Genomic DNA, 27105 nt, shown 5'->3' on the forward strand with positions numbered 1-27105 from the left:
TGTTTTTAGTAGTAGTTGCTGTATATATTTTATCAAAAACTTTTTTGGCATCTATTGAAGCAATCATATGATTTCTGTTAAGTGTGTTATTGATATGATCAATTATGCTGATATTTTTCCTAATATTTAACCAACCCTGTATTCTTGGTATAAATTCTACTTTATCATAGTATATTATACTAGAGATAACTTGCTGTAATTGCTTTGCCTAATATGTTACTTAAAATTTTTACATCCATATTCATTAGGGAAATTGGTCTGTAATTTTCTTTTTCTTTTTGATTCTACCTGGTTTTGAAATCACCACCATATTGGTATCATAAAAGAAATTTGGCAGAACTCCTTTATTTATTTTTAAATAGTTTATATATTATTATTGAACTAATTATGGCTTGAATGTTTTGTACAGTTTACTTGTGAATCCATGTGACCCTAGATATTTTTCCTTAGGGAGGTCATTGATGGCTTGTTCAGTTTTTTTTTCCTGTGATACAGTATTTAAGTATTTAATTTTCTTTTAACCTGGATATTTTATATTTTTGTAAATATTCATACATTTCACTTAGATTGTCAAATTTATTGGAATACATTTGGGCAAAAATAGTTCCAAATTATTACTTTATTTTCCTCCTCATTGATGGTGAATGTTTTTAATAACAGGTGGTTTGGTTTTCTTCTTTTATTTTTAATCAATTTAACCAAAGTTTTATCTATCTTAATTGGTATTTTTTAAGTAAAATCAGCTCTTCATTTCATTTTACTTCAATAATTTCTAAATGATTTCTCCTGGATCTATTTTCCGGGTCTGTTGTTTTTCCAGTGAGATATTTCATATTTTCTTCTAGTTTTATTGTTTTGTTTTTGTTTTATTGTTTATTGATTTCTCACAAAGTTATCAACCAGTCTTTGCTCCATTTTATATTTCAGGGAATTATTTTCTTCAATGAGTTTTTGTATCTCCTTTTCCATTTGATCAATTTTGCTTTTAAACCATTCTTCTCCTCATTATCTTTTTGGACCTCTTTTTTTCATTTGGCTCACTCTGGGTTTTAAGATGTTATTTTCTTCAGTATTTTTTTTTGTGTCCTTCACTAAACTGCTGGCTTGGTTTTTATGATTTTCCTGCATCACTCTTTTTTTATTGAATTTTTCTTCTACCTCCCTTACTTGATTTTCAAAATCCTTTTTGAGTTCTTCCATTGCATGAGACCAATTCAGATTTTTTTGGAGGCTTTGTATGTAGAAGCTTTGAGCTTGTAATCTTCTGGTTGTATATTTTTATCTTCCTTATGATCATGATAGCTGTCTATGGTTAGATATTTTTGTTCTGTTGTTTGCTCATTTCCCAGCCTGTGACTTGATTTTAATTTTTTGTTAAGGTCAGACTCTTCTTTTGGGGGAGGGCTGGGTTGGCAGGGAGTGCACTGTCCCAAGCTTTTCAAGTTATTTGCAGCTATTTTTCAGAGATACGTCAAGGGACCTGCAAGTTTTCAATTCTTCCAAGTTCTTAGGATCTAAAGAGAAGTTTGGACTACTCTCCTGGCCTGTACTGTGTTTTGTGGGTGACCACAAGCATTCCTATCTACTCTGGAACTCCGAGCTGGATTCTCACTCCCCTGCAGCAGTAAGCCCGGTTGTGCTTCTACCTTTCTTCCTGAGACTGGGACCCAAAATTATGACCCAGGTCTGAGTATGGGTAGAGGAATAGAGTCTTGCCTCTGCTTAGCAAAGAGACTTCTGTAATCCCCTGCTGCACCCCCTTAGCATCTGGGGATGAGAGAGAGCTCTGAATGCAGTGACTCCCAAGGACTGCTATTAGCCTGCTCAGGTCAGGTCTGCACTGCTGATGCGTTTTGGATTGTGCTACACTCTCATCCTGGTGCAGCAGACTTTTCCCACTGATCTTCCAAGTTATCCTTTCCAATGTCTGGACTGATATGTCTAGAAATCACCATCCCTATCACTGACCTAGTCACTGCACTATCTGTTCCTAGATTGCTGAGGCCAGTTTACTGTGGCACACCCAAGCTGGACTGTGTTCCTCTGTGATGCAGTACAACTTACCCTCCTGATCTTCCAGGTTGTCTTGTGCTGGAAAATTGTTTTACTGTTTTGGTGGGTTCTGCTACTCTAGAATTTATTTAGAGTCATTATTTAAAGGTTTTTGGAGAGGTTTGGGGAAAAGCTTAGACAAGCCTCTCCCTTTAGTCCTCCAACTTGGCTCTACCACCTCTTTGCAGCTTTTTTAGAGCAATTTGACTTTGTGGGGTTTTGCTATTTCCAAAGTAATCTTATCTGGGTGTGGTCACTTCTCCCCTGGCCATTGCTCTGGTCTTTATTCAAGAGGGGACCAGGACCCGCCTGTAGCCATACTCCTTCTGACCCTGAAATTTTAACCAGATTCTCCTCTTTCCTATAGTCACAATTCCTAGTGCTTTTCTTTCTCTTAAAATTGAGACTGTGGTCTCAATTATTTTCCTATGAGCAAATACAAGCACTCTTCTCTATCCTGGAACTAGGATAATGTCACTTGTTTCCCTGATGCCACAAATGCTGTCTGTCCTCTTTGGACTGGGACTGTGAGCCTGAATTGCGTATATGTTATTCAAGAAATTCCTGAACTCAGTTCCATCAAAGGATCCCCAGTAGACTTCTTTTGGCCAGTTGTCTAAGCCCCCTAACTTCTGTGAATGAAACTCTTGGTGCAGTTGTCTCCAGGGCCTACTGCTGACTCTGTGCTGCAGTGTTTACTCTGCCTAAGGCAGAGTACCACCCCTGCAAGACAGACTTTTCATGCTTACTTACTAATTTGTCTTCAGCAGCTAAATTATTTTATCCAACCTTTTGTTAGTTCTAGTGCCCAAGAATTTGATTTGAGACCTTATTTTAGAGTTGTTGAGAGGTGAATTTTGGAGACTTCTGCTGAATGCTTCTCTATTCCACCATTTTGACTCCCATCTCCAGTTCACAACACTTAGATTTTTTTTAAAGCAATTGATATGAAGAGACTCTTTGTTACATGAAGAAAATTGTTTATAATGTATTTTTGATTGTTTAAATTCATAATATAAAAAATTAAATCAAGCAAGAAATAATGTAGAAATATAAAAGCAAGCAAATGAGTAGATAGATGGCTATTATAGAACAAAAAATTAAAGCAAAAGGTTAAATTTCATAGTTACATGACTGTGCATTCCTATAATGAGAAAATTTATTCAAGGTAATATAAAATATTAACTGCACATGCTAATCTGGTTCATTTATTTAGAATGGGATGCTAGATTCATAAACTGTGCTTTTTTAAAAATCCATTTTTCTTTATACAGACAAATAATCTTCTAAAGCCACATATTAAATCTCAACCCTGGTGAACTATTTTGCAATGTTGCTTCATTGACCATGATAAAGGCCAGGTGTAAGACTGAATGAGTTATCATATTTTACATTTTATCACATCACATTATATTAAATTGAATTTAGACATTATGTCTGATCTATCATGTATTTGTTTAGATATGTTACAAAACGTTTTATACATAGTATAAATATCAGTAAAATGTGTGACTATAAGGGTGCATCTAAGTATTACTGACATACTAGTGAAATTTAATTCACATCTTTCTGTTTAGCCAAAATATAGTGGTCCTGTATAAAATCTTGGGAAATGAATATACTGTCTTAATACTTTTTTTTTGTAAGACATTATATCTATATAAATGGTGAAAAAAATGTCATTTCTAAGGGAGTATCTATTTCCAAATATTGTATTCACACACACACACACACACACACACACACACACACACACACACACAATGTACATGCATCCAGAATGAAATTCGTAGTAATAGACAAACTTGAGTGAGCAGTATAAAAGTTAAAACCTTAGACACTAAATATATATACACAATTAAATTGTTCTAAGAGGAAACTCCAAAGATTTTGTAGCATAGCAGAGATTATTGTTTTATTTTGCTGATTCTTCAGGTCTTAGGTATAGAACTTGGAAGTGACTTGGAGGCCATCTTCATTCAACCTTCTCCCTTGAATCTAGGTCATCTGACTGCACAGTCGGTACTCTTTCCACTGTGCTACCTATCCCTTTATAAAATTATAGAATCTTAAATTTAGAGTTGGAAGGGAACATAAAGGAACTCCTTTTTTTAACCTATGTTGAAACTGTGGCAATGAATAATAGATGATGTCTCCAGAGTCATATAGCTTGTTAGACATCTGTACTAGGTTTAAAATTTAGACCTTCCTAAGACTAGGTCTTGATAACTATGAATTAAAATAAGTCGACTTTAGATTAAAGGTTAAATTACTGTGTTGTTCAGTCATGCCCAAATCTTTATAACCCATTGTGGGTGTTTCCTGGGAAAAAATACTAAAATGTTTTGCCATTTCCTTTTCCAGTTCACTTATAAATGAGCAAACTGAGACAAACAGGGTTAAGTGACTTGCCCGTATAGTGTCTGAGCCAAGATTTGAATGTGGAAAGAGAAGTCCTTGATTCTAGATCCAGCATTTGACACACTATACCACCTAACTGCTCTAAACTGCTTTCTACATTTTGTTTACTCTTTATTCATACCTTCATTTTTCTTATGCTTTTCTCCTTACAACTTTAGACTATTTCTGAATTACTAGGCCAACGATGTCAGAAGTGCCCTCCTTCCATTTTAAAGTGTATCTTATTTGTGTTGATTCCCACCAAGCAAATATATTTTCAAAACAGAGATTATTTAAGATTTGGCCCATTTTCCATGTCTGCTCATATGTGCCAGAGGTCTGTTTTGTATAATACATATGTCTGGCTTATTTTTGTGATTATGATAGTTTAGTTCCCAAATATTCTTTTAAAAATAGTCTATTTTCTATTACATATATATATATATATATATATATATATATGTATGTATGAATGTGGATCTATATCCATATATATATATATATATATATATATATATATATGTTCAGCACATACTTTGGAATAGAAATATGAACATGAACCTGTACATGTGTGAATTTATATATAAATACACATATATTCATACATATGGGCATGCATGTATGTGTCCCTAGACATGCCCCTATATGTACAGTACTGGGAACAAAATGTGAATAATATACATTGTGGGGAAGAGAACAGGAAGACAAGATTTTATCTGAACTGAAAAATTAGGTAGGGGTGCAACATCTTGAATTATAAATTTGGTTCATTGATTTTAGTGTTGTTTTCATTATTTTTTTTACGTCTTGCAGATTGATACTTTTAACCTTTACACTACTCACTCACATTTTCTAATATCCCTGATTTTATTATTTATTTTGTGAGTAGTGTCTTGAGGTTCTGATTTGCACTCTTTGATTTCTGTGCCTTAAGATTAGGGGTGTGAACTTCCTGGGGGGTTGGGTAGATTTTTTTTATGTTTAAAATTGCTCAGAGTTTCCATCTGCTTTTACTTGATTTGTGGTCTTGAAGATCATGCTTGGCCCATGAGATATTACAGTGTGCCAAGAGGATGTGGAGTTTTGTCAGCCAGTGAAATATGTCTGGTTTTTTTTTTTAGAAGTTTTCATATGCCTCTCATCCTGTGTGGTCCCCACAAACCTGAATTTATATTTTACAGAATTACTTACTCTCTTTATCTTCTTCTATGCCTTTTTAAAAGAGAAGGTGTGTGAATGGGGTAAGTGAGCCAAAAAATTATAATCCTGGCTCCAAGAGCATTTATAGCCAAGAAAGTTAAAAGGAATATTATGTGTGATATGCTTCGGGAATTAAAATGTCTGTCTTTTGAATACACTAAATCTAAAATTTCTGATATGCACAAATGGTGAAGTGAATTTTCAGTGTGTCAGAATTTTCTCATAACAGCTGGGATCCTCAAGTGTTGTCTCTGTTTTCAGGCATTACTACAGACTACAGTTAAGCAGCAAGAACAAGCTATTGAAAAACAGTATATCTATGCCATTGAAAAACAAGCTCGAAAATGTGAAGAGTTGCTTAATGCTCAGGTAATAAAAATTCACAGCCCCATATACACACATTGTTATGCTCCTTGTTCATTCATTTCTTTTCCCCTTGGCACTCCCCCTACCCCAATATACACACATACTTAATACACGTAGGTCAATTTATAGGTATCTATTTTTATGACACTTTCCTAAGTTTTTCATGATATTTTCCTTTTGGAAAAATAAGCTTTAAGTTAAATTGGGTATTTTTCATGATAATACTTGAAGATATATCAACATTTTATATAATATGCTTGGGTCAAAATAATATATGATGATTCCAATTGCTAACTTTTGTTAACTACTAAATTACATAAAGGGAAGAGCTCACAAAGAAAAAAATTAAGACAACAAAGGTAATCTTTAGTTATTACTTTGCAAAATAAAATCATATTTAGAGATTAGATTTATTAAGGACAGAAATTATTTTGTGATGAAAATTCTTACTATGAAATAGAGTGACTTCTTTTTAGTATATATAATCTTAAAGAACAAGCAAAATAAAGGGGTCAGTGAATACTTTCTTATCCAAAGAAATATGAAAAGTAGAGTTTTTCAAGGTTTAATTGGACCTGGTCACATTTAATATTGTCAGAAGGTTTCCATGAGTGATCTGAAAGACAGACCAAACAACCAATTCTCTTCCTTTGAAGATGACATTCACTTCTTGAATGGTAGAATGGCAAGTTTGTAGGAATTAACTCCACAAATATTTAGCAAGGCTATATGAATGGATAGAAATGTAACAGATGAGCTACAATCCAGACAAGAAAAAGTTAATACTGTAATTAATTCTCTATTAATATAATATTGTGCATTATTTTTATAGCAGAAAAATCATACATATATGTTTGTGTACATGTATATGTACATATATTTTAGGTTATGCAATTATAAGATAAGTTTTATATGTACACACCCCCAGAACGAATGACTCTTCAACCTGTTAATAAAAATTGCTTTGGGGCAGCCATCTCCCCTACTTGTTTGGGACAAGTAGAAAATGGCCTATAAATAGCTTAGAAATAGAATAATGGAATCCTAGGATTTTTAGTAGGATTTTTAGTTTGAATGAAATCTTCTAAATCATCTATTCTAACCTATAACTAATAAGTAAATCCATTTCATTTGATCAATATCAGATGAGGATTGATTGAAATACTAAGAATATTTAACCTGAAAAGAAAAATGTAAGGGAGGAACTATTATTTTTCTCTCTTCTGATATTTGCAATGTGGTAATATGGAAAACAGTTCACACAGTCAGTGATATAACTAAGACAAATGATTATGTTCTTAATGTTATTAATAACTTAAGTGATTAAATTATTAATAGTTGCTAACTATTATTACTTAGTAATAGTACTACTTAGACTACTACTACCACTACAGCTATCACTAGTACCACTAGAACTACTAATACCACTAATACCACCAGCACTACTACTATTACTACTACTATCTTTACCATTACCACTATCACCACCACCACCATTATTATAGTACAGTCATGAACAGGAAAAGCATACTAACAAAAGAAATTATTTCCAAACTGCTTAACTCCAGAGTTAGCGAATTTCTTTTCCCTAGAGGTTTTCATTTGGAAGCTGGATAACCACTGGCTTTAGAGTTTATAGCAAAGTTAATCATTTATTTGAAATAGAATTCCATTTTTTTTGTTTGATTCTATTTACAATTTAACTATAAGCTTCTTGAGGTGGAAGACTGACTTTTGTTTTCACATTGTTTACCTTAGTGCTTTGTACTTTAGTAGACCCTTAAAGAATGACTGCTTAAAGCTTCCAGATTTAATCACCATGCTAGGGAAATAAGAAATCTGGCAAAAATTAGGAAAAGCTGTCATATCAAATAGTAATTGTTAAATATTCCAGTATGAACATTTACATCTATGAAGTTAGCAAATAATAAGTAGAATTTAATTTCATGTTTTTTGATTGTGTAGATATAAGAAAAATTTTACTTTATAATGTATGATGTATACATAATGCCACTACTCTCCCCTGGAGAGCCAGTTAAATTTTCCAAAAAACTCCTGAAATAACGAATCAGTAGGAAATAAAATTGGACAAATGCAAAATGAGAATAAATCTCTCAGATCATCAATTGGAAAAATACAAAATGAGAATAATTCTCGTAGACCCTCAATTGGGCAAATGCAAAAGAAAATAATTTGTTCAAAACGTCAATTGGTCAAATGGAAAGCTCTTTCAAAAGTAGAACTTACCAATTGGAAAAGGAGTTGCAAAAGGCTAATGAAGAAAACTCCTCCCTAAAAAAAAAAAAACAGTGAAGTCTGCAGAAACTAATGGCTTCATGAGACAGCAAGAGCCAGATAAACAAAATTAAAAAATAAAGGAAAATGTAAAATACCTCATCAGTAAAACCATTGACCTCCAGAATAGGTCGAGGAGGGGCAACCTGAGAATTATTGGACTTCATGAAAACATTGAAGATAAAAAAAAGCCTGGGCTTAATATTACAGGATCTAGTGATGGAAAATTGCCTTGATATCATAGAACCAGAGGGCAACGTAGTTTTTGAAAGAATACATCGATCCCCTTGCAGAAAAAGATCCTAAAATGAAAACACCAAGGAATGTTGTGGCCAAATTCCCAGAACTATCAGATAAAAAAGAAAATCCTGTAAGCAGCCAGAAAGAAGCAATTTAAATATCAAGGAGCCACAGTAAGGATTAAGCAGGACCTGGCTGTATCACCATTAAAGGATCCAAGGGCCTGGAAGGAGATATTATGAGGAGCAAGGAATCTTGGAATGCAGCCAAGAATCCACCATCCCACAAAGCTGAGCCTTCTCTTCCAGGGACAAAGATGGACATTTAATAAAATGGAAGAATTCCAAAAATTCCTGATGAAAAGAGCAAAGCTAAATAGAAAATTTGGACATCAAACAAGAGGTTCAAGAGACACATGAAAAAGTAAAAAAAAAAAGAAAAGAAAGAAAAAGGGGCGGTAAAAGAAAAAATAACTGCTATTCAATAACTTGAAACTGGCTATATCTCAGCATGGGGAAAAAAAGATTCTCATAAATCTTGAGAATTGGAACTCTAACAGAGAGAATATACCTAGCCAAAAGTGATGAACATTCATGACCTATCCATGAGACTGCTATCCAATGAGATGTAACTGGCTTTAACCCCACTTGGGAAAAAGACTCTAATTACGCTCAAGAATTTTAACTATTAGATAGAATGTACTTAGCTGAAAGTGAAAGATACTCAGAATTTTCTGTGACTCAGATAGAATGATCTAAAAATCACTACCTCCTTAAAAAGGGGGACAGGAAGGAGAGGGGAAGAGGGAGGGGATTAATTGAGGTAAATCTCATTACACTAAGAGGTACAAAATACCTATGGTAATAGAGGGGAAGAAGGGAGGAGAGGAGAAACACCTGAATCTTCTTCTCATCAGACTTGGCTTAAAGTCAACTTACACATACTTACTTAACTTAAAAAACATCTATCCTTTCAAGTATTAAAAGGGGAAAAGGGGAGGGGGTGGAAAAACGGAGGGGGAGTGGGAAAAACAGGGAATTAATAAAAGGAAGGGAACAGGAAAAGGGAAAAAGGGAAAGAGGAAAGAATAGGGAGGGGGTGATATAGGAGGGCCAACACACTGAAAAGGGTGGTATTCAGAAACAAAATACTGGGGAATACGGAAAAGGGGGCAAGGGGGAAATACAAAACAGAGGGAAGATAGCATGGAGGCCAATAAAGAATTAGCAATCATAATTTTGAATGTGAATGGGATGAACTCTCCCTTAAAATGTATGTGAGTAGCAGAGTAGATTACAAACCAGAATCCTACAATATGCTGCTTACAAGAAACTCATTTGAAGTATAGAGATTCTTATAGAGTAAAGCTAAAAGTGAAGTACAGAGATTCTTATAGAGTAAAGGTAAAAGGTTGGAGCAAAATATATTTTGCTTCAGCTGAAGTAAAAAAAAGCAGGGTTAGCAATCCTTATCTCAGACAAAGCAGCAGCAAAATTAAATAGCATTAAAAGACATAAGGAAGGAAACTTTATCCTCCTAAAAGGTACCATAGACAAAGTTATTTCAATACTGAAAATAAATAAATAAATAAATGTATATACATGTGTGTGTGTGTGTGTGTGTGTGTGTGTGTGTGTGTGTATATATATATATATATATATATATATATGCATGCACTCAATGGAATAGCATCTAGATTCTTAGTGGAGAAACTGAACTACAGGAAGACATAGACAGCAAAACTCTACTAGTGGGAGACCTCAACCTCACACTTTCAGATGTAGATATAGCGAATCATAAAATAAACAAGAAAGAAGTTCAGGAGGTAAATAGATTGTTAGAAAAACCAGATAAGGCAGACTTATGGAGGAAATTGAATGGGGATAGAAAGGAATATACTTTTTTCTCTGAAGTACATTGAACTTATATAATAATTGGGCATCTACTAGGACATAAAAACCTAATGATCAGCTGAAAAAAGGCATAAATAGTGAATACATCTTTCTCAGATCACAATGCAATAAAAATCATATGCATCTCCTTGGGCCAAGGAGATATAGACCCAGAACCAATTGGAAATGGAATAACCTCATTTTAAAGAATGAGTGGACCAAAAAACAAATTATAGAAAGCATTAACCATTTTATCCTAGATAATGACAATAATGAAACAACTTAACAAAACCTATGGGATTCACTCAAAGTGGCTCTCAGGGGATATATTATAGCTTTAAATGTTTACATGAATAAATTGGAGAAAGAGGAAATCAATGAACTAAACATGAAACTAAAAAAATTAGAGAAAGAACAAATTAAAAATACCCAATTAAATACCAAATTAGAAATTCTAAAAATTAAAGGAGAAATTAACAAAAATAGAATGTAAAAAAAAACTATTGAATTAATAAATAAAACCAAAAGTTGGTATTATGAAAAAAACCAATAAAATTGATAAACCTCTGGTCAATTTGATTAAAAAAGAAGAAGAAAGCCAAAGTATCAGAAATGATGAAAAGGAAATTAAAGTAATAATTTGAAATTATTTTGCCTAACTCCATGCTAAGAAATTTGGTAATCTATGTGAAATGGATGAATATTTACAAAAATATAAGTTGCCCATGTTAAATGAAGAGGAGATTAAATACCTAAACAATCCTATCTCAGAAAAAGAAATTCAACAACCATCATTGTACGCCCTAAGAAGAAATCTCCAGGGTCTGATGGATTCAAAAGTAAATTCTACCACTCAATGAACAGTTGGCTCCAATTCTATAAAAAATTGGGAAAGATGTAACTGCCTAAATTCTTCTATGAAACCAATATGGTGCTGTTACCTAAACCAGGAAGAGTTAAAACAGAGAAAGAAAATTATAGGCCTTTCTCCCTAATGAATATAGATGCCAAAATCTTAAATAAAATCTTAGCAAAACGATTCCAACAAGTTATCACTAGGATAATACATTATGATCAAGTAGGATTTATCCCAGCAATGTAGGGTTGGTTCAATATTAGGAAAACTGTTAGTATACTCAATTCTGTCAACAACAAACCTATCAGAAATTATATGATCATGTCAATAGATGCTGAAAAAGCTTTTGACAAAATGCAGCATCCATTCATACTAAAAACATTAGAGAGTGTAGGAATAAATGGACTGTTCCTTAGACTAATTAGCAGTTTCTATCTGAAACCATCCACAAGCATTATATTCAATGGGGAGAGGCTAGAGGCATTCCCAGTAAGATCAAGGGTGAAACAAGGTTTCCCATTATAACCACTACTATTCAGTATCATGTTAGAAATGTTACCTTCAGCAATTAGAGAAGAAAAAGAAATGGGCAGAATTTGAATTAGGAAGGAAGGGAAAAAACTCACACTCTTTGCAGATGAAATGATGATCTACCTAGAGAATCCCAAGAAATCATCCAAAAAACTACAGAAAACAATTAGCAATTTTGGCAAAGTTGCAGGTTCTAAAATAAACCCTCATAAACCCTCAACTTTTCTATATATGACTAGCAAGATACAGCAGGAAGAGCTTAAAAGAGAAATCCCATTCAAAGTAATCTCAGAAAGTATAAAATGCTTGGGAGTCTGTATGCCAAGACAGATTCAGGAACTTTTAGAAAACAATTATGAAACACTTCTCACACAAATTAAATCAGATTTAAATAACTAGGCAAATATCAACTGCTCATGGATAGGTAGAGCTAATATTATAAAAATGACAATTCTACCAAAACTAAACTACCTGTTTAGTGCCCTACCAATCAAAATTCCAACAAATTACTTTAATGAGTATTAAAAAAAATTGTAAGTAAATACATATGGACAAATAAAAAGTCAAGAATTTCCAGGAACTTAATGAAAAAAAGTGCAAAAGAAGGGGCTTAGCCCTACCTGATCTAAAATTATATTTTAAAGCATCAGTCATCAAAACTGTTTGGTATTGGCTAAAAACTAGAGTGGTGGACCAGTGGAATAGACTAGGTGTAAAAGCAGGAGACGATTATAGTAATCTGCTGTGTGATAAACCCAAAGAGTCCAGCTATTGGGATAAAAACTCTCTCTTTGATAAAAACTGCTGGGATAATTGGAAGTTACTATGTAAGAAACTTAGATTAGACCAACACCTCATACCCTTTACCAAGTTAAGATCCAAATGGTTACAGGACATAGACATAAAAAAAATACTATAAGCAAATTAGAAGATCAAGGACTAGTCTACCTGTCAGATCTATGGAAAGGGGAGCAGCTTATGACTAAGGAAGAGTTGGAGAATATCACCAAAAACCAATTAGATGATTTCGATTCCATTAAATTAAAAAGCTTTTGCACAGATAAAACCACTGTAACCAAGATCAAAAGAAATGTAGTAAATTGGGAAACAATCTTTACAACTAACAATTCTGACAAAGGACTCATTTCTAAAATATACGGAGAACTGAGTCATATTTTTTAAAACAAAAAGGCTTTCCCCAGTTGACAAATGGTCAAAGGATATGCAAAGGCAATTTACAGATGAGATCAAAGTAATCCATAGACATATGAAAAATTGCTCTAAATCATTAGTTCTTAGAGAAATGTAAATTAAAGCTTCTCTGAGGTACCACCTCACACCTCTCAGATTGTCTAGTATAACTAGAAAGGATAATGATCATTGTTGGAAGGGTTGTGGGAAATCTGGGACACTATTAAATTGTTGGTGGAACTGTGAACTCATCCAACCTTTCTGGGGAGAAATTTGGAACTACACCTTAAGGGCAACAAAAATGAGCATACCCTTTGACCCAGCAATAACACTGCTGCGTCTGTACCCTGAAGAGATGATGAGAAAGGCTAAAACCATCACTTCACATATATATTGATAGCAGCCCTGTTTGTGGTGGCAAAGAATTGGAAATCAAGTAAATGTCCTTCAATTGGGGAATGGCTCGGCAAACTGTGGTATATGTATGTCATGGAACACTGGAACACTATTGTTCTATTACAAACTGGGAGGGGTGGGATTTCAGGGAAGCCTGTGATTTGCATGAGCTGATGCTAGGTGAGATGAATAGAACCAGAAAAACACTGTATATCCTAACAGCAACATGGGGGTAATGTTCAACCTTGAAGGACTCGCTCATTCCATAAGTGCAACAATTGAAAACACTTTTGGGTTGTCTGCAAAGGAGAGTGCCATATATATTCAGATAAAGAGCGGTGGAGTTTGAACAAAGTTCAAAGTCTATTCCTTTTAATTTAGAAAAAAAAATTAGGTATCTCATGGTCTGATCTTGTTATCTCTTCGACTTTCTATCTTCCTTAAAAATATGATTTCTCTCTCATCACACTCACTTTGGATCAATACAACATGGAAACAAAGTAAAGACTAACAGATTGCTTTCCTTGGGGGGGTGGGGGGAGGAAAGTAAGATTGGGGGGAAATTGCAAAGCTCAAATAATACCTTTAATAAAAAAAAGAAATAAATTAAAGCCATATTGAGGTTCCATCTCACATCCATAAGATTAACAAATATGACAAAAGAGATAAAAGAAAAATATAAGTGCTATAAGAAACAAAATTGCCACTGTTAATGGAAGTATAAATTAATCTAGCTATTTTTTAAAATAAATGCTATTTTTTGCAATTCCCTGAAAATACAATTTTCAACATTTCATTTTTTTTTTAAGAATGATTTTATTTACTTTGAGTTTTACAACTTTTCCTGTAAGCTTGCTTCCCTCCCTCCACCCCCCACAGCAGTGTATTGGTTTTTACATTGTTTCCATGGCATACATTGATCTATGTTGAATGTGACAAGAGAGAAATCATATCCTTAAGGCAAGAAATAAAGGTAAAAGCTAGCAAAATTATATAAAATGATATTTTTTTAAATTAAAGGTCTTTGGTCTCTGTTCAAACTCCACAATTCTTTTTCAGGACACACATGGCATTCTCCATCACAGGTATCCCAAAATTGTGATTAATTGATGCACAGATGAATAAGCAAGTCCATTAAGATTGATCATCACCCCCATGTCGCTCTTATGGTATACAGTGTTTTTCTGGTTCTGGTCATCTCACTCAGCATCAGTTCATGCAAATCCTTCCACACTTTCTTGAATTTCCATCCCTCCTGATTTCTCATAGAACAATAGTGTTCTATGACATACTTATACTTCAGTTTGTTAAGCCATTCCACAATTAAAGGACATTTACCCAATTTCCAGTTCTTTGCCACCACAAACAGCTCCTATGAAAGTTTTTTTTTTTTTTTAATGAGTCAGGTTTTTACCTTTTTTTTAATAATCACTTCAGTGTATAGACCTGTTGCTGGAACAAAGGGTATATACATTTTTGTTGCCCTCTGGGCATAATTCCAAATTGCTCTCCAGGAAGGTTGGATGAATTCAGAACTCTACCAACAATGTATTAGTGTCCCAGATTTCCAACATCCCTTCAAACATTGATCATTGTCCTTTCTGGTCATAATGGCCAGTCTGAGAGGTGGTGTCTCAGAGATGCTTTACTTTGCATTTCTCTAATAAGTAATGCTTTAGAGCAATTTTTCATATGACTATAGATCTCTTTGATTTCCTCATCTGTAAATTGCCTTTGCATATCCTTTTGACAGTTTGTCAGTTGGGGAATGGCTTTTTTTTTCAAATTTGACTCAGTTCTCTGAATATTTTAGAAATGAATCCTTTGTCAGAAATACTAGTTATAAAAATTGTTTCCCAATTTACTACATTTCTTTTGACCTTGGTTACAGTGGTTTTATCTGTGCAAAAGCTTTTTAATTGAATGTAATCAAAATTATCTAGTTTGTTTTTAATGATGTTCTACAATTCTTCCTTGATCATAAACTGCTTCCATTTCAGTAGATCTGACAGGTAAACTACTACTTGATCTCCTGTTTCCTTATAATATTGTTTTTTATGTGTAAATCCTGTATCCATTTTTTTTTTTAGTTTTTGCAGGCAAATGGGGTTAAATGACTTGCCCAAGGCTACACAGCTAGATAATAATGAAATGTCTGAGGCCAAATTTTAACTCAGGTCCTCCTGTCTCCAGGACCAGTGCTCTATCCACTGCACCACCTGGCCACCCCCAAACAACACTTCCCTCTCTCCATTTTGACCTTATCTTTGTATAGGGTGTGAGGTGTTGCTCTAATCCAAGTTTCTTTTTATATTAACTTCCAATTTTCCCAACAGTATTTTATCAAAGAGAAAAGTTTTTATCCCAATAGCTGGACTCTTTAGGTTTATCAAACAGCAGATTACTATAATCATTTCCAGCTATTGCGCCTTGTCTATTCTACTGATCTACCACTATGTTTCTTAGCCAGTGCCAGTCAGTTTTGATGACTGATGCTTTATATTATAATTTTAGAACTGGTAAGGCTGAGCCATCTTTTTTGTACATTTTTCATTGAATCCCTAGAATTCTTGACTTTTTTTTCTCCATATGTATTTACTTACAGTTTTTTCTAACTCATTAAAATAATTTTTTTGGAATTTTGATTGGTAGGGCAGTAAACGAATAGTTTAATTCAGTAGATTTGTCATTTTTATTATATTAACTTGGCCTGTCCATGAGGAGTTGATGTTTACCCAGTTATTTAAATCTGATTTTATTTGTGTGAGAAGTATTTTGTAATTGTTTTCAAAAAAGTTTTTTGAGTCTACCTTAGGAGGTAGACTCTCAGGTATTTTATTTTGTCTGAGGTTACTTTGAATGTGATTTCTCTTTTTCTAGCTCTTTCTGCTGTATCTTGCTAGTCATATATAGAAAGGTTGAGGATTCATGAGGGTTTAATTTATATCCTGTGACATTGCTAAAGTTGCTAATTATGTCTAGTAGGTTTTAGATAATTTTGGGGGATTTTCTAGGTATACCATCATGTCATTTGCAAAGATTGAGAGTTTTTTCTCTTCCTCCCCAATTCTAATTCCTTCAGTTTATTTTTCTCTTCTTACTGCTGAAGCTAAAGTTCCTAATACAATATTGAATAGTAGTGGTGATAATAGTCATCCTTGTTTCACCCCTGATCTTATTGAGAATGTCTCTAACTGATCCGCATTGCATATGATACTTGTTGATGTTTTCAGATAGATCCTGCATGTTATTCTAAGGAACAATCTATTTATTCCTACATTCTCTAGTGTTTTTAGTAGGAATGGGTGTTGTATTTTGACAAAAGATTTTTCAGCATCTATTGATATAATCATACAATTTCTGATAGTTTTTTTATTAATAAAAATTAGTTATAATAACAGTTTTCCTAATATTCAACCAATTCTTCATTCCTGGGATAAATCCTACTTGGTCATAATGTATTATCCTAGTGATAACTTTTTGTAATTGTTTTGATAAGATTTTCTTTAAGATCTTAGCATCTATATTCAAGAGGAAGATAGGTCTATGATTTTTTTTTCTGGTTTTTAACTCTTCCTGGTTTAGGTATCAGCACCATATTGTTGTCATACAAAGAGTTAGGCAGAGTTACATTTTCATCTTTTTTTCCAAAATGTTCTTATAGAATTAGAACCAATTGTTCCTCAAGTGTTTGATAGAATTCACTTGCAAGTCCATCTGGCCCTAGAGATTTTTTCCTTAGAGAGTTCAAAAATGGCTTATTGAATTTCTTTTTCTGAGATAGGGTTATTTAGGTATTTAATTTCCTCTTTATTTAACCTGAGCAGCATATATTTTTGTAAATACTTATCTATTTCTACTTGAATATCAAATTTATTGACACAGAGTTAAGCAAAATAATTCTGAATTATTCGTTTAATTTCTTCCTCATTGGTGGTGAATTCATCTTTTCATGTATGATACTAGCAATTTGCTTTTCTTCTTTCTTTTAATAAAATTCCCCAGAGGCTTATCATTTTTATTGTTTTTTTTTTCATAAAACCAGCTCTTAGTTTTATTTTTTAGTTCAGTAGTTTTCTTTCTTTCGATTTTATTAATTTCAGCTTTAATTTTTAAAATTTCTAAATTGGTATTTAATTGGGGGGGGTTAATATGTCCTCTTTCCAGTTTTTAGTTGCATATTTAGTTCATTGATTTCCTCTTTCTCTAATATATTCATGTAAGCTTTTAAAGATATAATATACCCCCTGACAGCTGTCTTGAGTGAATTCTATAGGTTTTGCTATGTTGTTTCAATATTGCCATTTTCTAGATTGAAATAATGAGTTCTTTCTATAATTTGTTGTTTAATCCACTCATTCTTTAAAATGAAGTTATTTAGTTTCCAATTTCTTTTGGATCTATATCTCCCTGGCCCAATATTGCATATGATTTTTACTGCATTATGATCTGAAAAAAGATGTATTCACAATTTCTGCCTTTCTGCAATTGATCATTAGGTTTTAATGTCCTAGTACATGGTCAATTTTTGTATACGTGCCATGTACTGCAGAAAAAAAAATATTCCTTTCTACCCCCATTCAATTTCCTAATTCTATCATATCCAGGTTTTCTAACAGTCTATTTACCTCCTTAACTTCCTTCTTGTATATTTTATGATTAGATTTATCTAAATCTGAAAGTGGGAGGTTGAGGTCACCCACTAATAGAGTTTTGCTGTCTTCCTGTAGTTCTTTTAACTTCTCTAAGAATTTGTATGCTATGCCATTGGTTACATACATATTTAGTATTGAAATTACTTTATCATCTGTGGTACCTTTCAGGACAATATATTTTCCTTTCTTATCTCTTTTAATGCTATCTATTTTTGCAACTGCTTTGTATGAAGTAAGGATTGCTTACCCCTGCATTTTTTACTTCAGCTGATGCAAAATATATTTTACTCCAACCTTTTACCTTTACTCTATATGTATCTCTCTGCTTCAGATGGGTTTCTTGTAAGCAGCATATTGTAGGATTCTGGTTTTTAATCCACTCTGCTTACATTTTAAGGGAGAATTCATTCCATTGACATTCAAAGTTATAATTGCTAATTCTTTTTTGCCCTCCATGCTATCTTCCCTCTGTTTGTATTTTTCCCCTTTTTTCACTTTATCCATATTCCCCATTATTTTATTTTTGAATACCGCCACCTGTAGTATGTTTGCCTTCCTATATTGACCCCCCCCTTCTTTCCCCTTTCCCTTTTTCCCTTCTGTTAGTTCCCTTTTTTTCTCCTGCCCATTCCCTTTTCCCCTTTTAATACTTGAAAAGTAAGATAAGTTTCTTAAATTAACTGAGTGTTTGTGTAAGTTAACCTTAACACAAGTCTGATGTATGGAAGATTCAGGTGGTTCTCACCTTCTCCCTTCTTCCCCTCTATTGCATAAGATCTTTTGTACCTCTTAATGTAATGAGATTTACCCCATTCAGTCCCATCCATTTTCCCAACTCCTTACTGTCCCCCTTTTTAATGAGGTATTTTTTAAATCATTCTGAGTCACAGAAAAGTCATGAGAGTCCATCCCTTCTGGCTAAGTATATTCTCTCTAATAGAGTTACAATTCTCAAGAGTTATGAGAATATTTCTCCCAGGTAGGGATATAGACAGTTTCATCTTATTGGATAGCAGGGTTTTTTCCCTTTACCCTTTTATTATTGGCGGGGTGGGGGGGGGGGGGGCTAGGTGTTGCAGTGAATAGAACACTTCCCCTGGAGTCAGGAGTACCTGAGTTCAAATCTGGCCTCAGACACTTAATAATTACCTAGCTGTGTGGCCTTGAACAAGCCACTTAACCCCATTTGCCTTGCAAAAAACCCTAAAAAATATATTAAAAATAGTATTTTTTTAACCTTTTAATCTGTCTCTTGAGCCTCCTGTTTGGTGTCCAAATTTTCTATGTATCTCTGGTCTTTTCATCAGGAAATTTTGGAAGTCTCCCATTTCGTTAAATGTCCATCTTTTTCTCTGGACAGGAAGGCTCATCTTTGCTGGATAGTGGATTCTTGGCTGCATTCCAAGCTCCCTTGCTCTTTGGAATATCTCATTCTTGACCCTTACATCCTTTAATGTGAATGCAGCCAGGTCCTGCATAATCCTTATTGTAGCTCCTTGGTATTCCAATTGTTTCCTTCTGGCTGCATGCAGGATTTTCTATTTTATCTGATAGTTCTATTATTTGGCCACAACATTCCTTGGCATTTTTATTTTAGGATCTCTTTCTGGAGGGGATCTATGTATTCTTTCAGTAACTATTTTGCCCTCTGGTTCCATGATATCAGGACAATTTTTCTATCACTAAATCCTGTAATATTAAGTCTAGGCTTTTTTTGTCTTCAATGCTTTCAGGAAGGCCTATAATTCTCAGGTTATCCCTCAATCTATTCTTGAGGTCAGTGGTTTTGCTGATGAGGTATTTTACATTTTCTTCTATTTTTTCAATTTTTTGGTTTTGTTTAACAGACTCTTGCTGTCTCATGAAGTCATTATTCCACAAACTCCATTCTTTTTTTTTTTAAGAGAAGAATTTTCTTCACTTACCTTTTGCCACTCCTTTTCCAATTGGTCAGTTCTATTTTTGAAAGGTTTTCCATTTGCCCAAGGGTAGTTTTGAAACAATTTTTGTCTTTTTGTATTTATCCAATTGTATTTTCCAAATATTTGTTTTCTTGTTATGAGATGTCAATTTTCTCTTATCATGTGTTAATTTTCTCTTGAGTTTCTTTTCCCATTTTTTTTTTCCTTTCTGATTTCTTCAAGGAAGTCTTTCTGGGCTGTAGACCAATGCATATTCTCCTCTCAAGTGTAGTTTCTCTGGGTTAGAATCCGTTTCTTCTAATTATTTCTCCATGGGTCCCACTTTCCACTGGTCTTTCTTCATTTTCCCAAAGTCTTTTCTTGAAGGAGGGGCTGGTTCTCAGAGGTTTGCTTTTGAAAACCCTAGAGACTTTGTTCACTTGGTTTAGTAATTCCAAGTGGGTTGGCCAGTAGGAGGTACTGGTTGCTTTCTCTGGAATGTTTTTAGCCCTCTTCCTAATCCTGGAGGGAATGAGAAGGGGTAGCAGGGTCTGAGTTGACCTTGAACAATGGACTGGGCCCTAGGGGAGGGAATTAATCTCCCTTTCAGCTGAGTGACCTCTGTTGCCCACACCCCTGAGGGGGATGGCGTGGGGTGGGGTAGTTATTGTTAATTTTGGGAAGAATGCTCTCCCAAAAGTATGGAGCTCAGGTCCCTTTCCAAGCTGGTAGTTTTCCAGGTGTACTCTGGAACTCACCCTCCCACTGACTTGGACTCACAAGACCTTCTTCCCCACCCCACCCCCAAGATTCTGAGGCTAAAGTTTGTTCTTGGATCCACTACTCACCAAAAGTCTCTGTGCCTAAAGGAGGTCCTATGGCTTCACCCTGCTGTTATCCTTGCACTTGCCCTCTGCTCTTCATTCCAGGTTTATCTACAGTCCCCTGAGACAAACCTTGTTAGTAGGTGTTCTTCTCCTAGCTTCTTTTCCTGGGTTTTGTTGATCGAATTTCTGTTTGGAGGTTTCTTTCATGTTATTTTTGAGGGGAACCAGGAACACTTTGCACAGTGCAATGGAAGTCAACATTCTACTTTTTGTAAGATTTTGAGTTTTATATTTTTTTATCTCCCTACTTTCCCTTTACCCTTCTCATCTCATGCAAATAATCTGATGTAAGTTATATGTGTACACTTATATTTAGCATATTTTATATTAGTCATGTTGTAAAGAAAGAATCAGTAGTAAAGGGAAAAAAGCATGATAAAAGAAAAAGAAATCATAAAATAAGTTTAAAAGTAAAAATAGTGTGCTTTGGTTTTTTGCATCATAAATTTTTTAGAATTTTCCTTGACTACTGAACTGCTGAGAGGCGCTCAATCCATCATAGTTGATCATCACATAGTCCTTGTTGTTAATGTATTCATGTTCTCCTGGTTCTGCTCACTTAAGATATTTTCAGACTTTTCTGAAGTCCACCTGTTCATGATTTCTTTCAGAATAATAGTATTCCATCACTTTGTTCAGTCATTCTCCAATTGATAGGCATTTTCTCAATTTCCAGTTCTTTGCCACTACAAAAACGTTCTAATTATTGTTTGTTAGAGAAGGCAAAATAAAGCACCTTTGAGATACTAATTCATACCTATCACATTGACTAAAATGACAAAAAGCTAAATGGTCAGTATTGGAAAGAATGTGGGAAAAATGGAGATGGTGGAATTGTGAACTGATCCAACCATTCTGGAGAGAATTTGAACTATGACCAAAGGAAAATAAAACTGTGTATACCCTTTCATCCAGCAATATCATTACTAGATCTTTATTCCAAAGAGATCATAAAAAAGAGAAAGGCCTCACATGTACAAAAATATTTTTTGTAATAAAAACTTTTTGTATTGGCAAAGAATTGGAGCTTGAGAAGATGCTCATCAGTTAATGAATAGCTCGACAATTGTACTGTATGAATGTTATGGAATACTATTGTTCTGTAAGCACAAGCAAGTGGATTTCAGAAAAACCTGGAAAGACTTACATTAACTAATGCTTAGTGAAATCAGTAGAACCAGATCATTGTACACCTTAACAGAAATACTGTGATATGATCAACTATGATAGACTTAGCTCTTCTCAGCTATACAGTGATCAAAGACAATTGTAAAAGACTTGTTATGGAAAAATGCCATCCACATCCAGAGAGAGAGAACTATGAAGTCTAAATGCTGACCAAAGCATAATATTTTCACTTTAAAAATTTTTTTGTATGCTTTTCTTTCTCACAGTTTTTTTTTTCCTTTTGTTCTGATTTTTCTTTCTCACCATGACTAATACAGAAATAATTTTAACTTGATGGTATGTGTATAACCTGTATCAAATTTCTCACTTTCATGGGGATGGTGGCATGTAAGGGAAGGAAGGAGAAACATGTAGAAGTCTAAATGTTATCCAAAAAAAGTGAATGTTGAAAACCATTTTTGACATGTCATTGGAAACAAATTAAATATAAACTTAAAAATATATTAAAAAAACAACAACAAAGAGTTGCCAAAATAAAAAGCTCAAGATAAGTTCCTTTTCAAGGGGAGTTAATGTATTGCTTAAAAGTTTTTATATGACTTAATCTATTTATGGTCTCCTATGATTCTATTATATCTATTCCATTTTCTGTAAGGTTGAAATAATGCCTTTCCTATCTTCATGAATTACTATCTTCATTGCTTATATAAAAGTAAAGACTTTACAATTCAAATGTAAGTTTTTAAACTTACATTGTATCTACAATGATAGCAGTCTTCAGCACTTGAAGATATTTACAGTTAAACACAAGAAAATAATATTGAAAAAATTAGTGGTAACATCAACATGTAGAGTACAAACTTTAAAAATACGTGTGACCCTTGTCCCAAATGTGTATATTATAGTCTCTATTGTTTAATAAAACTTGAAGAGCCAGATAAGAACTAAAATGAAATGTTAAGGGGGAGGGGGGGGAGAAACATAGGGTGTTTTTTTACTTTTTTTTTTGTAATTTTTAAAATCAGTTGACTTAATGTGATGTAGAGAAGCAGTACCTAGGTTCTGTGGAGAATATGGGGAAGGAAGAGATTAAGAAAAACAAATGTTTTTATGAAAACATTTTTGCTGGGATATTATTAAGAATGAAGGAAATTCTATGAAGAAACTTAGAGTGAAAATGGAATTAGAACAAAACTATTAGGGCAGCTAGATGGCATAGATAGTGGATAGAGCACCATTCCTAGAGTCAGGAGTACCTGAGTTCAAATCTGGCCTCAGACACATAATAATTGCCTAGCTGTGTGACCTCGAGCAAGTCACTCTTAACCCCATTGCCTTAAATTAAAAAAAAAAGAAAATTATTAAGAAGATATTTGAAACTTAAAATCAGTAGATTTTAACCAAACAAGAGCTAAAGAATATTATGAAATGCAAGATGGATCATTTTGATTGCATTAAATTCAAAGGTTTCTTATAAAACTAGTGGAATCAAGATTGGAAAGAAAGAAAACTGGGAAGCAATTTATAGCAAGTTTATCTAATAAAGGCATCTTTTCTCAGCTATGTAGAGAGCTGAGTCAAGTTTATAAGAGTATAAGTCATTCTTCAATTGATAAATGGTCCAAAGGACATAAACAAGTAATTTTCAGATGAGGAAATTAAATATATGTATATTCCTATGAACATTCTCTAAATCGTTATTCATTAGATAAATGCAAATTAAAACAACTCTGAGGTACCACCCCATACCTCACACACATTTGTTCAGTGCTTTTCTTTCATTTTTATGAATCTCTTCTTTGACTTTCAGGAGTTCCAATTTATTATATAATTGGGGATTTTTAATTTGTTCTGATTTCAATTTTTTGTTTTTTTTGGTTTTTTTAGTGGCATGCCCCATTCATTTATCTGTTCTTAATCTATTATATTGATGTAAGCAATTGATATTGATTGATATAAGCAACCCCCCCCAAGTACTGCTTTGACCGTATCTTATAAATTTTGAGATGTTGTCTCATTGTTTTCATTTTTCTAATGAAATTAATGATTTTTCTATGATTTGTTCTTTGATACACTCAGTCTTTGGAATTAGATTATTTGTTTTTCAATTAATTTTTATCCATTTTCCACATTTATTGAATATATTTTTATTGTATTATGATCTAAAAAGGATGTTTTTATTACTTCTGCATTTTTTACTTTTGTTTGTGAGATTTTGTGACGTAAATCATGGTCAATTTTTGTGTAGGTGCAATGTACTGGTAAGAAAAGGCTATGTGACTCTTTGTTCTCATTGATTTTTCTTCAGAGGTCTATCATATCTAACTTTTCAAAAATCCAAGTCATTTCATTAACTTACTTCCTTTTTTAATTTTTGGTTTGATTTATCTAGTTTTGAGAGAGACAAACTGATGTCTCTTCCTAGAATGGTTTTACCATCTGTTTTCTCCTATAACTCAATTAATATAAGATTTGAATGCTGCACTATTTGATATGTGTATGTATGTTTAGTATTGATATTACTATATTTTCTATAGCATATTGTAGGACTTTTTCCTGCTTAATTCTTTTAATTAGATCTATATTTTCTTCTTCTCTCTGAGATCATGATTGTTACCCTTGCTTTTTTTTTTTTTACTTAAACTGAAGCATAATAGATTCTTCTTTAGCCCTTTTCCTTTAATTTGGTGTGTTCCTATACTTCAGGTCTATTTCTTTTAAATAAAATTTGGTAGGATTCTGGTTATTTATCCACTCTGCTATGTGCTTCCATTTTATGAATAAGTTAATTTCATTCAAATTCACATTATGATTCTGTTTATTTCCTCCATTCTGCTTTTCCCCCTGTTTTTCCTTCAGTTTCTGTTTCCTTTCACCATATGCCTTCTCAAAAGTGCTATGATGATTACTTCTACATTGCCCCTTTCATCCCTTTTCTTATACCCCTCTTCTCTTACAGGGAAATCCTGTAGGGTAATCCTTTACTTTGCCATCTTGACTTCTCAGTTTCTTCTTATTGTTTGCTTGCTTAGTCTATAAATCACGAAACATAAGTTTAGCTTCTAACTAACAATGACTTACAAGAACTACGGGCAACTGTCTTACTTCAATGGGATACTTTTTTTCATTCATAAAAGTCATTTCACTAATTGCTAAAACCCTCCCAGATAAATTTTTTTAAAAATTATTTATTGTAGGTTTCCTAGAAGAATAGCATATAGTAATCAGAATGCTTTTGTTTTGCATTTATTCCACAGAAAAAATTATAATTTCTATATTTCCCTGGACAGAAAGTCTACTGATGTTGTATACAAAACAAATAGGGAAAGGTTTGCTTACCCTGAAATTAGACTAAACTACTATGATTTTATCAGACTTCCTTACATATTGATCTGGACTTCATCATAACTACTTTAACTGTAATTTTATTTTTGCTTTAAATAATATAAACCATCAACATCAAAACCATTCTGTAATGGTTAAAAATAGGAAAGACTGCCAGTGGAACAGACTAGAGGGAAAATATTAAAAATAATTAAAAACCATAACCCAGGTTTTAACCCACATGAAAACAAATGACCTAGCAAAGAATTCCATATATGATAAGCATTACTGAGAAGTCTAGAAATCAATCTGGCTGAAACCAAGTTGAACCCAATATCTTTTGCTATATCTCACCATAAATTCAAAATGGAACTTCTGGCATAGAGTCAAGATGGCGGTGTGAAACTACCATGCTCCCGAAGCCTTTCCCTGCCAAAGATAAGTGAAGCCTCTACTCTGATATTCAAACTACATATCCCACCAAGAAAAAGAGAAGATTCAAAGAAGTTTTCAGCTGTAGACTTCTTTGAGGATCTTCAGTGAATTTCTGTCTCTTCGGGGGAGAAATGGAAGTAAAGTCCAGGAGGTCGGAAAGCAGGTTTATCCACCAGAGGGCTTTTAGCCAAGTGCAATCTAGGTCCTAACAGCTTAGCAACAGCAGAGGTCCTGGTTGTTAGATAGCAAGCCAGTGAGGAGGACTCCAGCCCCAAAGGCTGAACCCTGAGAACAACACTAGGGTAAAAGACGAGACTGGGCTGGGAACAAAGTACTATTAAATTAGAACCTGGACACAACGGGGCAACAAAGAAACCTCTGCAAAGACAAGGCCTGGACTTCATAGGTAACACTTGGCCAAGAGCAAACCAGGGAGCAGAACCCAGCCCCAGCAAAAAAAATAAAAATAAAAGCAAAGCAAAAAACCCCCCAAAACTTGGGTCTATACATCCTCTAACCCAAGAGAAAAGTTAAAAAGCAAAGATGAACAAAAAAAACTAAAATAGTGCTCACTATAGAAAATTACTTTACAAAGATGACAGCAATGCCATGTCTGAGGAAGAAAGCAGTGAAATCCACAAATTGGACTAAAATACAAAAGCTCATGGAAGAGCTTAAAAAAAGAATTTAAAAACCAAAGAATAGAAGAAGCAGAAAAATGGAAAAAAAAGAAATGAAAGTCATGCAGGAAAATTGTGAAAAATTCATCAAAGAAATCAGTTCTGTTAAAAGTAAAAATAACCAGCTAGAAAAGGAAACACAGAAATTTATTAAAGAATATAAAACCCTAAAACTTAGAATTGAACAAATAGAAGCCACTGAATCTACAAGACTATAAGATTCCATCAAATAATATAAAAAGGCTGGAAAAACTGAACCAAATGTACAATACATTTTAGGGAAAAATGAATAACCTGGAAAATATATCCAGGAGAGACAATCTATGATCATCAGATTACCAGAAAACCTGGGCCAACAGAAGAATCTGGAAAACATCATGCAGGAAATTATTAGGGAAAAATGCCCCAATCTACTAGAACAAATATAACCATAGAAAGAATCCACAGAAACCCTCCAGAAAGAGACACCAGGATAAAACTCCAAGGACTGTAATAGCCAAATTCCAGAATAATTCAAATATAAAGGAAACAGAATCAGACTCACACAGGCCCTATCAGCCTCAAATGGAAGGATCAGAAGACCAGGAATAGCATATTTTAGAGAGCAAAAGTCCTGGGATTACAACCCAGCATGTACTACCCTGAAAAATTCAACATATATACATATACATATACA

At 33.7% G+C, this 27105-nt stretch overlaps 1 protein-coding gene across 5 annotated transcripts in view; it reads left to right on the forward strand.

Moving 5' to 3' along the window:
* CCDC91 (coiled-coil domain containing 91) overlaps positions 1 to 27105 on the forward strand; it is a 414466-nt gene that overhangs the window by 282096 nt on the left and 105265 nt on the right. For 4 of the 5 annotated variants that reach the window (XM_074225704.1, XM_074225703.1, XM_074225706.1 and 1 more), the window contains one exon: positions 5914 to 6021. The exons of the other annotated variant lie outside the window; for it this stretch is intronic. In XM_074225704.1, the coding sequence (XP_074081805.1) occupies positions 5914 to 6021 (108 nt within the window). The remainder of the gene's footprint in view (positions 1 to 5913; positions 6022 to 27105) is intronic. 5 annotated transcript variants of the gene reach the window in all.

Source organism: Macrotis lagotis, chromosome 2 (genome assembly GCF_037893015.1).
Source record: "Macrotis lagotis isolate mMagLag1 chromosome 2, bilby.v1.9.chrom.fasta, whole genome shotgun sequence".
NCBI lineage: Eukaryota > Metazoa > Chordata > Mammalia > Peramelemorphia > Peramelidae > Macrotis > Macrotis lagotis.